The 16,345-nt window shown below is 45.3% G+C and overlaps 2 protein-coding genes and 1 long non-coding RNA gene across 4 annotated transcripts; all 3 read right to left on the bottom strand.

The window, feature by feature from the left end:
• Window positions 1-2,167: 2,167 nt before the first annotated feature.
• Window positions 2,168-2,998, bottom strand: LOC123440512. The gene is made up of 2 exons (XR_006630322.1): window positions 2,828-2,998; window positions 2,168-2,602 (listed from the first exon to the last, which is right to left on the bottom strand). It is a non-coding gene; the product is annotated as an uncharacterized LOC123440512 (long non-coding RNA).
• Window positions 2,999-3,466: 468 nt separating this feature from the next.
• On the bottom strand, window positions 3,467-4,769 carry LOC123444854 (cis-prenyltransferase 4, chloroplastic-like). Its single transcript, XM_045121715.1, has 3 exons — window positions 4,421-4,769; window positions 4,276-4,343; window positions 3,467-4,075 (listed from the first exon to the last, which is right to left on the bottom strand). Exons 1-3 carry the CDS (start codon window positions 4,658-4,660, stop codon window positions 3,625-3,627), a joined length of 759 nt encoding a protein of 252 aa, XP_044977650.1. The 5' UTR covers window positions 4,661-4,769; the 3' UTR covers window positions 3,467-3,624.
• Window positions 4,770-9,773: 5,004 nt separating this feature from the next.
• On the bottom strand, window positions 9,774-15,568 carry LOC123444853 (probable 3-deoxy-D-manno-octulosonic acid transferase, mitochondrial). Of its 2 annotated transcripts, XM_045121713.1 has the most exons (12): window positions 15,222-15,568; window positions 14,949-14,991; window positions 13,716-13,838; window positions 13,387-13,506; window positions 13,147-13,225; window positions 12,872-12,988; window positions 12,108-12,205; window positions 11,252-11,342; window positions 11,028-11,147; window positions 10,866-10,936; window positions 10,309-10,503; window positions 9,774-10,223 (listed from the first exon to the last, which is right to left on the bottom strand). In XM_045121713.1, exons 1-11 carry the CDS (start codon window positions 15,533-15,535, stop codon window positions 10,315-10,317), a joined length of 1,365 nt encoding a protein of 454 aa, XP_044977648.1. In that variant the 5' UTR covers window positions 15,536-15,568; the 3' UTR covers window positions 9,774-10,223; window positions 10,309-10,314. The 2 variants fall into 2 exon arrangements, with proteins under 2 accessions (XP_044977648.1, XP_044977649.1); XM_045121714.1 differs by lacking the exon at window positions 9,774-10,223 and having other exon boundaries at window positions 10,412-10,503; window positions 11,017-11,147; window positions 15,222-15,535.
• Window positions 15,569-16,345: the final 777 nt, after the last annotated feature.

Below are 16,345 nucleotides of genomic sequence, written 5' to 3'. Positions count from 1 at the left end.
CCTTTTCTTAAGCACATGATTGCGATGTCGTTGAGATGCTTGTCATAAGTTTCACATGGAGTGAGATTCCTTGGGTCGACAGGATGGTAGCCATGCTCCAGAATGTCCAACATTTCATCATTGACGTACCTAAGATGACTCTACATACCAACTCTCCACAAAGCAAAATTGGAATTGTCATCAAGCAAAGGAGGTTTTCCTCCAGGATTGTACTTAGGTTTCTCAACTTGAGGTCTAGCATAAAGCCATGGAACACTAGTTTGGTCATGGCCAGGAGGTTGTTGGCCAGGTGAAGAACTGGGCACATTTGGCCTCGAGGCCCCACCATTTGGAGATGATGCCATCATCGTGGATAATGTGTCCGGTATCATTTGGACCAAGGCCTCAAGAGAAGCATCATGCTCCTCCTTTTGCTTGGCAAGGGCTAGTTCTAGATCCTCAGAAGTGAAGGACTTGACTTCCGTGGAAGTCGCGCCCTTCTCCATTTGATCTGCAACTAGGGGAGTCTCGTCGGGGTTCTTCTCGCTCTAGGGCGGTTAAGCCACAAGAATAGAGCACGAGGCTCTGATACCAATTGAAAGGCATCGAGATGGACCTAGAGGGGGGTGAATAGGTACAGTTACAAATTTTGTCGGTTACTTAGCAGTTTTAGGCAATAATGTGGAATATTAAAATGATCCTAACAATTGCAAGGGTGAAGGGTAAGCTTTATGAACTAAGCACACAACAAGTAGGATATAATAAAGCACAAGTAAGTAATCAAAGGACTAGCAACAAGTAGGAAGTTAAGGTTAGGGATAACCGCAACTCCGAGAGACAAGGGTGTATCCCCATGTTCACTTCCTTGGAGGAAAGCTACATCACCGTTTAGAGAGGTGGGTGTTACCACGAAGGCACACCAATGCCACGAAGGCTCGCCCTATTCTCTCCTTGAGACAACACCACGAAGGCGTTTCTCAACCACTAGTGGTAAGCCTTTGAGGTGGCTTCCAAACCCTCACAAACTTTCCGGGGGAAATCACAAAGGTTTGATTCCTCTGCGAAGAACTCCTACCGCCTAGGAGTCTCCAACCTCCAAGAGTAACAAGATCACCGGGACTGCTCAAGACTAGCTCAAATCACAAATAGCTTGGGTTGAGAGGAGAAGAGAGAGACGATCTATCTTTTGATTTGAACAACACTCAAAGGGGCTCACAAATGCTCTTGGGATTTAGGATTTGGTGTAAGCAAATGGGAGTGGGAGAGAAAGATATTCTTAGAGTGTTTCAGCTGTATTCAACCACCCCCACTCGAGGTGGGGGAAGACTATATATAGTGGTGGTAGAAAACTGACCCTTGGAGCCACTTATGTTGTACAGTTGCCGGACGTCCGGCAGTTCACGATCGTCCGACCACCCACGAAGGGTAGGACGTCCGACGGTGGTCGGTCGTCCGAAGATGCAGAGGGCATCTGATTACCACAATATTTGGTGGAAAGGTAACCAACATACGGTCGTCCGAAGATGCAGAGGGCATCTGATTACCACAATATTTGGTGGAAAGGTAACCAACATACGGTCGTCTGGAGCTCGTCGGACGTCCGAAGACACAGAAGATATTAGGTCAGCATCAGGTGCAATGAACAACGCACAGACATCCGAAGGGCATCGGATGTCCGGGACACGGTCGCCAGGAATGGTCGGAAGTCCGACGTTTTGGATCTGTTGGGTGGCAATGGAACTCCTACGGTACCCGGACGCCGGGTCCTCGGATAACCGGAGGGGGCCGAAAGTCCGACATTTTAGATCTGTTGGCTGGCTTAGGATTTCCGCACGGCTTCGGCCATCCGGGGTCCGGACGTCCGAGAACCACCGGACGACCGGACAGGAGGAGATCAACATGAAGATAGAGAGAGGAATTTCTAATATTTTTGAGCAAGTTTCTCGCGAGACTTAGCGATCCCCTCTTAATAGTGCGGGGTCCCTACACTCAAAAACGACAAATAAAATGATAGATCAGTTCGTCTTGTTTCTTCATTCTTGAGCCTTGTGAACAAATTATTCATGATCCATACAGAAACTCTTATGGGAACAAAATCTAAGATACACTCGATTAAGATGATTAGTTTCATGTATGTGTGTTGTCAGCAACATCAAAATATAATTAAGGACATGATTGCACTTTCAACTACACGGTTGCAAGTTTCCGCCTCTTATTTCAAACTCATTGTTGCAACCACACTACATCTTTCAGTAAGTAAAGTACACTTTCACCATCATCAAGTTCATACGAAAAACAATCTCATCACTATACATAACAGGTTCAAAAGATCCCGCTCTTCTTTGCCGTGCGAGAAGCTGATCTTTGCAGCATGGTTGGAGCATACGTGGTTGGAGAATACGTGATCAAAGCTTCGAATAGCAACCGGAACAGTGGCACAGGCTGTGCATTCGGTTCCCCCGAACCGATCGGATCAGTGCTTCGGTCCTTTTACAGGTTGGGCTCTTAGAAAACGCTAACCGCTCGGGTAATAGAAAATCAACCGACCGACAGTTGGGTGCCCCGAAAGTTTGGTTCGGTGATGGGTGCCCCGTGGCGAAAACCGAATATGTTTGATGCAGGGCTTCCGGTTGATGGAAGAAAGAGAGTTAGAAGACAGAAAAACTGAGGGATGGAATGAAGGAAGAACGCAAAATCAAATCTTCCTAGAAGTACAATTCCTGTGTATGTACTAGTAGTACTCAACTTCTCGTATAAAGGGATGAACAAAGTAAACAACAATTCTGAGTGGATGGTAAAAGAGATACACGGGAGAAGATCCAATCCAGTGGAACAAGAAGATACGTACGAGTGGAGGGAAGAAATAAGCCGCCCCGCACAGTCACGCTGCCTGCGAGGTGGCCAGGCTGCCGTCGTCTGCGGTAGGAGTAAGCATGGCGGCTAGGTTAGGATTGGGGAACTGGGAGTCCCCTCGGTGTGCCATCCTTGTGGAAGTAGAATCCTTTTCTGTGGATCCAGCCTGTTGGGCCACTTTTCATTCCTCGGCTTCAGGGCTCATTCACGTTTTTAGCCTACAGTTTCGATGTTTTCGGTCACTTCGGTGGAAACCGATATCACCGAATGAAATTCGGTTTTCGCTAGTTTTCAGTACCAAACAGAGCACCGAATCTTTGGTTTTCGGTTTAATCGGCTTCGGTCTTGATTTTTTCGATGCGGTTTTCGGTCCTTTTTCCAACCCAGTGGCAGTGGCAGAGCTTGACAAAGTTGTTTGTGGGGGAGGGAGGGCAAATACAGTATAATTTATGAATCTGTGCGCGGGCAAACACATAAATTTTCATAATCTAAGCTCTCTCAAATAAAAAATGCACGCCCGCAATGCACCAAGCTCCGCCACTGAACGGTGGAACCAGTCGTTCCTCTTGAGTCCATGGCTCTGGCCAGATCATTTGCACCAAAGGTCTCGCCACCGTATGCGCAAGCCGTTGTGTATTCCTCAAAATTTAAATTTAAAAGAAAGTGGCAATTTTGACAGTTTGCGTATAAGAGATCAGCTAGAAACGCCATTATCCGCCCAATCTACCTACTGTTGATCAAATGTGGCTACAAAACCAGCCATGCACTAATAAATAAAGCTTCTAAAATGCACTAGGAATTCCTTCGGCCAAACCGCCTGTCTCTGCTCTGGTAGGAGCACAGCGCTTCAAGATAGTCAGCCTCCCCGAAGTCCGGCCACAGGGTGTCGGTGAAGAAGAGCTCCGAGTAGGCCGACTGCCACAGCAAGAAGTTGCTCAGCCGCATCTCGCCGCTGGTCCGGATGAGCAGGTCGGGGCACGGGAGCTCGCTGCCGCGGCTCGTCTCGAGCTCGCCGGCGAACAGCGACTCGTCGATGTCCTCCGGCCTGAGCAGCTCGTCGCGCACCTTCTGGGCGAGGCTCCGGCAGGCTTGCACTATGTCCCTTCGCCCGCTGTAGCTGATCGCCAGCGTCAGGTCCAGCTGCGAGTTGTTCCTCGTTGCCTCCTCGGCGTCCCTTGCCGTCCTCTGCAGAGACGCCGGCAGCCTCGAGCAGTCGCCGATCACACGTAGGCAAGTCCCGTCCCTGCTCAGAACAGCAATCCACATGTTATTTAGTACAGTCAAAATCGAGCAGTTCATCCGTAATCGTCAGATTGGGGTGTAAGTTCATCTTCCCGAGCCGGCTGTGCACGCGGAGTGGAGTGCTCGGGTGTATCTTATCAGAATGGAGACGGCCAAATTCAAAATGTGAGTCCATTAATTTGTCGCAGCGTGTGTACGTACCTCGAGAACTCGGCGACGCTGTCGCGGATCACCCGCTCGAACAGCCCCATCAAGAAGTCAACCTCCGTCTGCAAATTCCAAGAACAGTCAAGCTCAGGGCGGAGGCCGGCAAAAAAAGGGCGCGCGGCCAGGTGTGCTGTGCTACCTTGGGGCGGCTCCAGTTCTCGTGGGAGAAGGCGAAGGCGGTGAGCGCGCGGATGCCCCAGGCGCGGGAGAGCCGCACCGTCTCCAGCAGCGCGCGCCGCCCGGCCTCGTGCCCGAACGCCGGCGGCATCCCCCGCGCGCGCGCCCACCGCGAGTTCCCGTCCATCACCACCGCCACGTGGCGCGGCAGCGACTCCGGCCGCAGCCCGCGGAGGAGGAGCGACTCGGCGGCCGCGCGCATGGCTGTGCCTGACTGCCTGTGCCGAGCGGCGCGTGCGGCGGGAGGAGGAGGAGGAGGTGGGAAGCTGAGGATGGGTAGCGGCTGGAGACTGGGGGAGCAGCATGGGATTGGGGTCTCTCTCGGTGGTGTGTCCCGCCGCCGTTGGCCGTTGCTTCAAAACCCCAAGGGCCAAGCCACGTGTTTAGCGTGTCGTTTTCATGAACGTATTTTGTTATCTGTTATGCATTTTTTTTAGACACAAACTTAAGCAAAAGTGGGTTAAACAAACACTAAAATAGGAGAAATAGGTGGGAAAAATGTGCTCCACTCCCTGTATGAATATTAAATTCAAGGAAATACCAGGATTTTTCTTTTAAAAAACTGATTTTTTTTTGGGATATCAACCCTGGATGCGCATTCTACTCCGTTACGAAATATCATACATGGTCACCCGCAAAAATAATAATCATACATGACATTCATGGCGAAGAAAATACAGTCAGACATACGATACATTCAAACAATTTTCTCTATACATAGGAGTTCTTTGTCTTTTTTATTGTGAATACCAGAGATGTCGTTTTTTCACGAAACTTCACCTCGAGTAGATTGGGCATCCAGGTTTGATATCCCAAAGTTTCAGGATTTTTTTACTTTTCTAGTTTTTTTTAATATAACATTTTAAGGAGGAGGGAAGGGGGCTGGAGCACCCGAGAGCTCCAAATCCTCGTCCCAAACAGGTGGGGCAAACAGGATCAAGTGAATTCACCGCAATGCCAAACACATCCTAAATTGAAGTCGATTGGGTGGAAGCCACAAACAAAACATGATGGGAGGAGGATTCAAACATGATCAGATCCAGCGACAAGATTGATAAACTGTGAAATCCTCAAGTCTTGGTCGATTGAGATCTATTTTCGAAAACGCTCACGAACGTTGTATATTTCTAAGTTGGCAATCACACTGGTTGATTCTTTGTCCAACGTGGATTGAGTAAAATGCAAATTTTAGAAATCACGTGCAGCTTGATTGACTTAGAAATAACTATTTATCGGTTCGCATAGATCCATGCTTGAGACCCAACTCGTATTCATCTGCTCTTTCAACTTGAGTCGACTAAGGCAAGATAAAGCCGAGGAGACGTGACTAAGTAAAAAAGATAAGGGGTTTACGGTTTCAAGCGAGGGTAGTCATTATCACATAACTTATTGCTCTCCAAGCCTAGAAGGGAACAAAGTAGGAAACAATGGACTCGTTGTGGAGATAGTGTGTGGGGGGGGGGGGTCGCAAGAGGAAGATGGGTTGATGGGATGAGTCGTATGTGCATCTCTAGTAGATCCCCTGTGCTACTAGATATGCACCAACTTAGATGGTATATAGTCTTTGATGTTATCACACCAATGACTAAGAGAATCGATAGTGCGGAGGGGATGGGCACAGTGTTGTTGTTGTAGTCTTGGACGCGAGTCCAAGATCTCTTCTCTGTTTGGTCGACATCAATCGTGGCATCGAGAGAGACTTTGATCCAAGATTCACACAAAGCTTTATCTTCATCGTTTTTGTAGTTATATGTCCTTGGCTTCCTATTCACTTGACTCTCATTTGTCGGATTAATAGAAGGGGTGTCTAGAGGGGGGATGAATAGATTACTTGCATAAATTAAAATCCTAGCCTTTTCCCAATTTTAGTGGTTGGCAGATTTTAGCATTTCTAACAAGTCTAGTGCACCCTACACATGCCAGTCAATAAATATGGCAGCAAAAAGTAAGGACATTGCACATGTAGTAAGGAGTATATTTTGGGAAGATCAAACGCAAAGAAGTTGACACGACGATTTTGGCATGGTTCGGATAGGTGGCACTATCGTACGTCCATGTTAGTGGAAACTTCAACCCACGGAGGGTAACGGCTGCGAGATTCCACGGAGGGCTCCACGCACAAGGGTCCATGAAGAAACGACCTTGTCTATTCCACCACGGCTTTCGTCCACACATGACTAGCCTCACTCACGGTAGATCTTCACGAACTAGGGGATCTCCTCGCTCGTACAAACTTCTTGGTTCAACTGCACAACACGAAGTAGGAGGCTCCCAAGAGACATCTAACCAATCTAGGAGGCATCACCCTCGAAAAGGTAATAGATGTGGTAGAACGACGAACTCATTGCTCTTGTGCTTCAAAAGATAGTCTCCTCAACACTCAATCACTCATAGATTTGGCATGGATAGGAGAGATTGATCTTGTGGAAAGCAACTTGGGGAGGCTAGAGATCAAATTTCAAATAGATAGAGTGGAATCGCTTGATCCCAACACATGAGTAGGTGGCTCTCTCTCAGAAAAATGGATGTGGCAAGTCTAAGTGTGTTCTGAGTGCTTCCTCTAGAATGAGAGGTAGGTGGAGGTGTATATATAGGCATCCCCCAAAATCCAACCGTTACAACATTATTGCCAAACTCGGTGACACCGAAAAGAATCTCGGTGGTAAATAATTGCACTAAATGTGGCAACTTTTGAATTTTCGGTGGGACTGATATAGGAAACTCGATGGTACCGATATGATGACCTAGACCAGTTTCCAAATCTTGGTGAGACCGATTTCAAACTCGAAATTTCCGATTCTTGAAATCTTCTCAATAGAAAGTTGTTCACTGAATCTCGGTGGCACCAATGTGAAAGTTGGTGGTACCGAGATGGTAGGGTTTGGCATAGGATCTCTCAAGTGTAAAATCAGTAGGGCCGAGTGGAAATAGTTGGTGGCACCGATTTTGCAGATATAGCTTTGGACACAGATATTTTGTGGGAGAATGGCTGAGTATTTTTGGTGGCTACTTCTAAGCACTTGATCAACCGATTCATCATAATACCTCTCCCCTTTTTAATAGTATTGGCTTTCCTATGGACTCAAAGTGATTTCTCACAAATGTAAAATGTAGAGTCCTCTTGCTTAAAGCTTGAGCCAATCCTATTCATTTCCTTGCATCAAGGGGCTTCTCCTCACAATCCTTTAACCAAGCCTCTCTATGGACTATATCTAAAATATACTAAAATATGGGTTAGTAGAACCAAAGATAATACCATCCACATATATTTGGCACACAAATAGTTCTCCATTAACTCTTGTAGTGAATAAGGTTGCGTCAATTTTACCAATCTCAAAACCCTTTTGAATGAGAAGCTTCGTTAGGCATTTGTACCAAGCTCTAGGGGCTTGTTTAAGACCATATAAAGCTTTACAAAGTTTGTAAACATGATTAGGTTTCTTGGGGTTCACAAAGCTGGGAGGTTGTTTGACATAAACCTCCTCCTCAATTTCACCATTTAGAAAAACACTTTTGATATCCATTTGGTAAAGAGTAATATCATGGTGATTGGCATAAGCGAGAAGAATGTGAATAACTTCAAGTCTAGCAACGAGGGCATAGGTCTCACCATAGTCCATACCTTCAACTTGCGTGTATCCTTGGGCTACGAGATGTGCCTTGTTGCGTACAACTTGACCATCTTCATCTTGCTTGTTCCGAAACACCCATTTTGTACCAATAATGTTGCGCTCGTCCTCAGGCTTTTCAACAAGTGTCCACACTTGATTCCTCTGGAAGTTGTGTAGCTCTTCGTGCATGGCATTCACCCTATCCGGGTCTTGAAGGGCATCTTCTACATTCAAAGCATCAATACTAAGCAAATGCAAGCCATAAAGTGAAAGCAGGATTTTTTTATCTTTTGGCCATTTCCTCGAGCATGTGTCGTCGTAGGTTGTAGCATTCGAATCCATCCCGTCCTCGGTCGCAGATGGTGGAGGAGCTTCTCGTGTAGCAGCAAGAGGTTGGGTAGCAGTCGTCGGAGCTACAATAGGTCAAGGGCGAAGCGGACAAGCGATCACATTCTTCTTTTTCTTCGCGAGCATCATCGTGTTGACCGCCACCTTTTTTGGTTTGCTAACGGTCCCTTTTGCTGGTCTGCTTCGCCATGGTCGGTGCGCTAGTTGCGCTGGGGGGACCACCAACGACTGGCATCGACACTTTTCTGCCAATGAGATTCATCCCCTAGCGCCGCCTTTTTGGTGGTTGCGCCGTCGAATTTGTGGCCACCAGTGGGTCTTCGACGCCAGCGCTGGTGCCCAGGGGTGCAATGGGGGTCACCGGGGAAGGGCACAATTGGTGGCGGCGGCAGGGTGGGCGGGAGGATGTGCGGGAGTTTTAGTCAATCGAGCGAAGGCATACTAAATTTGAGAGAGAGGGTCAAGTTTGGGAAGGGGTTGAAAAATTCAGATTTAGTAAAGTTTTGGGTTTAGGGGATCTACTAGTTGGCTCTTTTTGGCCCAAATATCACCTTTTCTTCTCAAATTTGAGTTTTAGGGGATTTGCAGTTGTTTGGATATAGATAATTAAATGCAAGATTTAGACAAACGAGTTTTAGAGGATTTTTAGGAAACCTGTTTTAGTTAGTTTTTTTCTTAGAGATGCCCTAAGACAAGGTGTTAGGGTTTGGAGTTTTTTTATGGATGGCTAGGAGGTTTAGTGCGAACAAATAAAATTGAATCCAACACAACTCCCTCGAGGAAATTTTCTCCAATAACAGCAACAAAAAGTAGAGCCAAAAGGTGACGATACTAGAGACATCAAATGGTTGGTGTTGGGGTGGTTGGGCTGCAATGAAACACCAGGATGGGTGACTGGATTAAATCGATCGAACTGGAATATCTCGGCCTTGCTCTTTTCCATGCGGGCAGGCAGTTAAAGCACGCACTGCGCGTTTCACAATGCAATGGAGACAGCAGCCAGCCCGTGCTAGTCTGCAGATCGGTCATATGTTTGCCATTTCCGTTCCTCTCTGAAACTGCACGATAGTACGATGCCACCAATAAAGTATTTTTATTGCAAGCTTAAAAAGGACAAAGGTCATGCTCATGCACATGGCAGAAGATCAATCATGTGCAGTTAACTGCCAATCTGCCACCTTCCTGAACTAAATTTGGGTCTCATTTTGAAATCTATGCAATGACCTAAAACAGACGATCAACCGGTTACAGGCCTACAACATACTCTTTCCGGTCCTTTTTAACCTGCATATAGGTTTTGTCCGAAGTCAAAGCATCTCTACTTTGACTGAACTTATAAGAAAAAAAGCACCAACATTCACAATGCGAAATCAATATTGTTAGATTTTTTTATATAATTTTAGTCAAACTTTGCAAAATTTGACTGGACATTAATCTAATACACGAAGTAAAAAGGACCGGAGGGAGTACCAATAATTACAGCCACGAGTCATGGGATAAGAATAATAGGAGGCGCAGAAGAAATTTCCAGAAACATGCTACTAGAGCGCTGAGAGAGGAGTAAATCGAACAGAATAGACAAAACTAGGATGGGTACTTTCCAGCGTTCCTTCAAGCGACTGTAGGGAATAGTTGGGTTGCCTGTAATTTGAGATCTGTCTCCTTTGTCACCACTCACCAGACATGTGATGTTCGGTAGGAGTACTATCATATGGAAGCTGCAAAACAGGTTGTACGAAGAAATTCTTGAGACCTCCGGCTTGAGAGGGTCGCCATGCGTTCTGAAGCAGTCCCTGAAGAAATCCACTGGCAGACATAGATGTGTTAAATGTTGGTATCATCAGTAAAAAACACATTTACATGCACACACTGGGTGACTGGGGAGGCTTACATAGAATTAATTAACTATTCCACGTTTCTGTTGGGAATCAATGGCGAAAGTGGAGACTAGATTCCATACACGGCTCACGACTCCATGTGCCATGATGGAAAATGCATCTTTTGCAGCTCCTTGGCATGCTTCTAGAGCTTTGGAATCATCGAGCAGTTCTTTTAGCACATCCAGCAGTTCAGCTTCTCCTGTCAACTGGCAAGAACATTTGCATCAGTTTTCTAGAATGGGAGGAAGAGTAAAAGATCAGCCTTCACCAATAGCCCGATCGTAAGATCTTGTGTCTAAAGGGCAGTCTATGGACTTTTACCCTGTTATAAACATTAATATTACTTCCTACAAAATTTCCAAAGTACTACCTCTGTAGTCATCAAAAACATCTTATAGTATTATTTTACAGAGCGAGTAAAAAGAATGTAAACCAAGAAAGTACGACTAGCATTGGCTAGTTGTGTACAGGAACAAGTCACCCAATAAACAATGCAAATGATGCGCCATAGTTATGTTTAAATAAAGGGACCCCTAAATAAATGGGAAGATACAGAATAACTTGTCACCTGCTTGACAGCTAGAGGATTTATTTGCCACATTTCAACCAGCATATGATAGAAATGCCCAACATGGGGACCTGAAAGCCAGTGCAACACGTGAAACTCTATACACTCTGATTTTGTCAAGGAAATGATATAGATTCAAATAGGTAGATACCTTAGCCTTACCAGTCAGAACAGCACAACCAGCTGCAGCAGCCTCGGAAAAATTATGGCCAGACAAGCTAGGTAAAAATGAACCTCCCACGACTGCTATTGGAGTTACCCTGTAGAGCATTCTTAATTCCCCTGCTTTCCATCATATTTTCTGCCATTAACTAATAGTTCAAACGGATATACATAATCTCTACAGAAATAATGCACAAATTTCCCGATGGAGGGATTAGACAAACCTAAAGTATCAACCACGTATACCCTAGTGTTTATAGACACCACTTCCATTGTTGACCTCAGCACAAAATTTATCTTTTGTTTTTTCAGTGCCTGCAAGAAATTGTATACAAAGATATTGTTCAGGCCTATTGTACTACCAAGTTTACACTAAAATGTATCACATGCTCTTCATGCTTAAAAAAAAAAAACACTAGAACTACAGGGAGTTGCCTGTGTTCTTTTTTCATAAAGTACGAGGGGCAACCTTGAGCTCCCTGTGAAGTTCACAACACGAAAGCAAGTGGGCAGGGCATGCACTCACACACCTAACTAACTTGGCAACGCCCAGCTGTCTGCTCTTCATGCTTTAGAAAACTGTCAAACTTCAAGTTGTGTACAGTTCTGTTATTCACGGTACTCGAGCCTTATGCACTAAACACAGTAACTCCCACAACACTTGCTCCTCATCTTAAGTATTTACAATCATTTGATTTTTCAAGTAAACAACAAGATATGATATTTCCTTCGCTCCCAAATGTAAGCAGTTTTAGCATCTGTCAAGTTTTTTAAGTTTGACCATAGAAAAGAAGCGGTAAAATTTACAAAACCTAATTAGTATGATTAGATCCATTGTGAAATATATTTCCATATTGTATATGAATTTTTACTTTACACAACATACTTATTGTAAAGAAATACTGTTCAAACTTCAAAGTATCAACTTGGAGAGTCAATGTCTAAAATTACTTACATTTTGGAAGAGAGAAAGTATTAGAAACTGGTAAGTAGCCAAATAACTAATAGTGTACTCAGGAACTGACTCATACACCAAACAGGGTAAAATAAAACGGGTAAGAAAAGGCACCATTAACATACTAAAGAAACATTCTTGATGTCCTGAGGATGTCTTGGCACGAGAATTAGTAGTAGCAAAGGATACACCTTGATTAACTCGTCATGAACACGGAGAACGACTGGAAAACAGAAGTGAAGTTAAGGTAGCCTCTGGGACTCGTTTTATGTTGAGAACACTGAAATAATGACCTAAGAAATGAATTCTTTGAGGTTGCTTCGCAAAAACCTCCGTGCAAGGTCCTTTAACCATAATTAGTGTACTAGTAGCAAAATTGAAGGATGCGGCAGAAGATCAATCAGAAGGATGTGAAATGATAGGCGATTCCTAGAACAGAGACAGCTACAATTATAAATTTTGGCAACCTGGAGAGTACAGAAGCATCTGTTGACTAAGCAATCTTAAGTATATTGAAGACATATTCCATGAGCATAATAGCTCATAAAGGCAATATCCTTATCTACTCCCATTTCTAATCCAAGTCCCCATCAAAAACAGCTGTCAAACATTTAAAACTTGCAATTCTAACCCCTTGATTGGCCATGAGAAGATTGCATGAATATATTCATCATGTGAGGTATTTTACTAATGTTGATGTCATGATTTGAACATCACTTCAGCAATGGATAAACTTATACTTGGAGACTGTAAAAAAGTCAACAAAGAGCTTAGGCTATTAGGGAACAACCACATAGTTCGTTGTGCGTACAGTTCACTGGAAGGGCAGATGTATAACAAATTATATTGGTTCACTTAATAGCAAAAAGTGTGTTTCCAGTGTTCTTACCTTCTTCTTCACCGCTGTGAATCGAAGCTGCCATCCAGATGGGCCTATCGTTGAACTGCCGCTGCAGATCTTTGATTGTATCCAGCTCTTTCTCCCCAACCTCAACATCACCAACAGCTAGGTAAATCACATGAGTCACAATAAATCATTTCACTTGTGAAGGTTATCTTTTCAAGCTTCTGCGATTACCCTTTGAAATTGTGCTACTCAGAGATTCACTACCAAATGTATTCTGAAAACAATACATGACTGAAAAAAAGGTAAATAGGGCATACCATATTTTAAATCACCAGCGAAATGGATTTTGTGTGGTGGTGTATGGAGCAACTGAAAACGAACAGCCTGGACCGTACTCTGCACCAGATAAAATGAACGATGATGGGTAACAGTTGTACTACTCCATCCCATAATGTAAGACGTTTTTGCAAGCTAAACTAGCTTGCAAAAATGTCTTACATTATGGGATGGAGAGAGTAAAATATAAAAATAGGACTTAAACCTCTACTGTTACTTACCAGTGGGATAACAAGCAATAGTTTAGAGAGCATCAGAGAGATTAATGGCAACCCTAGAGGCACAGACCAACGGTTGAACGACTTCAGTGACATACGGGCATTTAAAAGAGCCACTGCAATCTGAAAATATGCAGGTCAGTCATGTTCATGACAAACAATTAGCTAGGGAATGATGCGGACACTAATGAACAACAAAGGCAATAAAATCTGCTCATGTATACAGCATGTAGGAAGTTCTGAAAAGGCTGCCCAGACACTAGAAATTAGAATATGGGAAAGATCATTAACAGAGAGCTGGTGATGCACAAGATCATGAAAGAACTGCTCACCCCTTTCTCTGCGGCAGACATGATGAGGTTTGGCCACAATTCGCTTTCCATGAGAAGTATCAAACTTGGCTTCCAGTATCCAATGAACCTTTCTATTGCGTCAGGACAGTCAAGAGGTGCAAACTACAGACACTCAACAAATGCATCATTAGAATTTAGAAGGACAAATAGCTATAATTACACAATTTGCTATCAGATATTACAACCTAACAACCAAAAGTAAGTGGCCATAACAGAATCTTATGAAGCTTAAGTGGTACAGCTGAACAAAGTAGTATCATTACCAAACAAATTCCATTTGCCATATGTTGAGGCAGAAACAGTTTTCTTGAGAGGTGAACAAAGTCAATACAATTACTTCCTCTAGGTGTTGAGATGGTTGTATTATCTCTTTGCTACAGATAGTTATATGCATAACAGCATGAGCACCAGATAAGGTTAAGCACTGGTGCCTAATCAAGCACCAATGCCACAAAATTAGCACCTTACTTATTCGAACCTTTCTTCAAGGATATGACCTACGTGATTGCTAAGCACCTGCATTTTACATAGATGGTTGCATTTTCTCTTAGATAAGGTATATAGTTGCATGCATAAGCACTTGGAGTCTTACAAGATGAACCCATAATTTATCCTATGTGGCAATAAGACATGGCTTCCTGCTACAAATCACCTCTCTAATCATCCACATTGGATATGGCATCACTAAATTAACTCTAGCATAACCTGAGAGCTCTGAAGGTGTGGAGCAAGAAAACACCGATACTTCCAGCAACAAGCGTATCCGTATCTGATACCGATTCTTTCCCAATACGTCACCGATGCCTCTCAGGCTCTAGCAGTGCCGGCGGTGGGCTTCTTTCCTCGGTGCCCCCGCTCCCCTTCCCCCCACTATCCCGTAGAATTCTATCTAATGGAAGGCTGCTGATTTCCTACTCCTCCCCCTCCCTTTCTGTCTAACTGAACTTTTATGTTTGGTAAACCCTTTGGCTTGTTGGTTATTGCTTGTTTTGGAATGATGGATACGATAACGGACAGCGCTGACTAAATATATGCTAAATGGCTTGATGCGATAACATATATTTTATGTTGTGTTCAAAAATAGCCAAACGTATCACTGTGTTGGCGCTTTTCAGAAATGACGTATTTACGTATCCGTATCGCCGGTACTGATAGTTTGGTACCCGTATCCGTATCGATGCAACCTAGTTGTGAAGCACTCTCCAAACTCACCTGATATATGACAACATCCGGCAGCAAATCCTTTATCACTTCGCTACATCAAAACAAAGAAGGGAGCTTAAAGCTTGGCCACATTATGTTAATCAAACCACACGGCAGGTGCGGTTAGCTACTACGTATTACAAATCGAAATGGTTGAATGAGTGGTGTGTTGGACATTTCACATTACGTTCATCTAAAATGGCCCTTGCTCAATGGTGGTGGTGATTTTTTTTTTCGAAAAGGAGGCATCGCCCCGGAATGGTGGTGGTGATGGGGACTTACAAGGCAGAGAGAGTGGTGGTGGTGAGGAGGATAGGGAGGCCGGGGTGGAGGCGCGCGCAGTGACGGACGACCGGGAGCGCGGCCATGCCCTCGCCGAGGGAGACGGCGTGGAACCACACGAGCGGCGAGCCTGGCCGAGGCCGCGCAACCGACGGCCGGCCTAGCCGCTCTGGCCAGCGCGACCGGTGCTCCAGCCCTCGCATCCGCCGCCAGAGGAACACCGCCGGCGCCGCCGCGCGGCTCGCCGCCCTGTACAGCTCGTACAGCGCCCGGCCTCCGCGCGCCGCCGACGCCGGCGCATGGGCCGGCCGCATGGTTGGAGCCTCTAGCCGATCCAAGGAAAGAGGCGATAGTGAGCGGGCCGTGACACGTCTAGTGGTTCAACATTGAAGCCCAACTTACACGAGAACATTCGAAAAGCATCTCTAGCATGCACCAACGCTTCACGCTTACCTAACAAGTTTCTCAACTATTGCAAAAGAGCCCATGGGAAAGCAACCTACCCGACCCTGGCGGCGGCTAGGGTTTAGGGTTTTACTACTCCGGCGGCCCTGCCGTCGTTGAGGCCTTTCAAGGAATCGTCAACAGGATCCGACCGATCCTCTCCCCTACTGCGTCCGCAGCTAGTGGAACGAGCGGTAGGACTCTCCATGGCGTCTTCGTCAACTGCTGGTGATCCCCAGGGTTCTGCCTCTAGGGGGTGGAAGGGGAAAGCGCCAACAAATTTGGAATCGGCAATGAAGAACATGAAGCTGAAGGACTCGGAACTGGACGAGGTTGTAGTTGGAGATGAGGAGATCTCGAAGTTTGCAGAGGAAACACGTTGGCTCGCAGTAGCTAGGGTGAATACTTCGAAGCCCTTTAGTGCGGAATCTTTCAAGTCGACGATGAAGTTTATCTGGCGCTTGGCGTATGAACCCTCGATCCGCGAGGCTCACGATAACCTTTTCATAGTTCAGATGTTCTGCGTAGGTGACTGGAACAGGGTAATGCATCAAGGTCCTTGGATATTCACGGGACTCATGGTCATCATTGAGGAATATGATGGAAGAGGCAAACCGCACGAAGTCGTTCTAGATCGGGTGCATGTTTGGGCTTAGATTCATGATACTCCTGAGCTGTAC

Source organism: Hordeum vulgare, chromosome 3H (genome assembly GCF_904849725.1).
Source record: "Hordeum vulgare subsp. vulgare chromosome 3H, MorexV3_pseudomolecules_assembly, whole genome shotgun sequence".
NCBI lineage: Eukaryota > Viridiplantae > Streptophyta > Magnoliopsida > Poales > Poaceae > Hordeum > Hordeum vulgare.
This window is presented reverse-complemented; position numbering and strand designations above follow the sequence as displayed.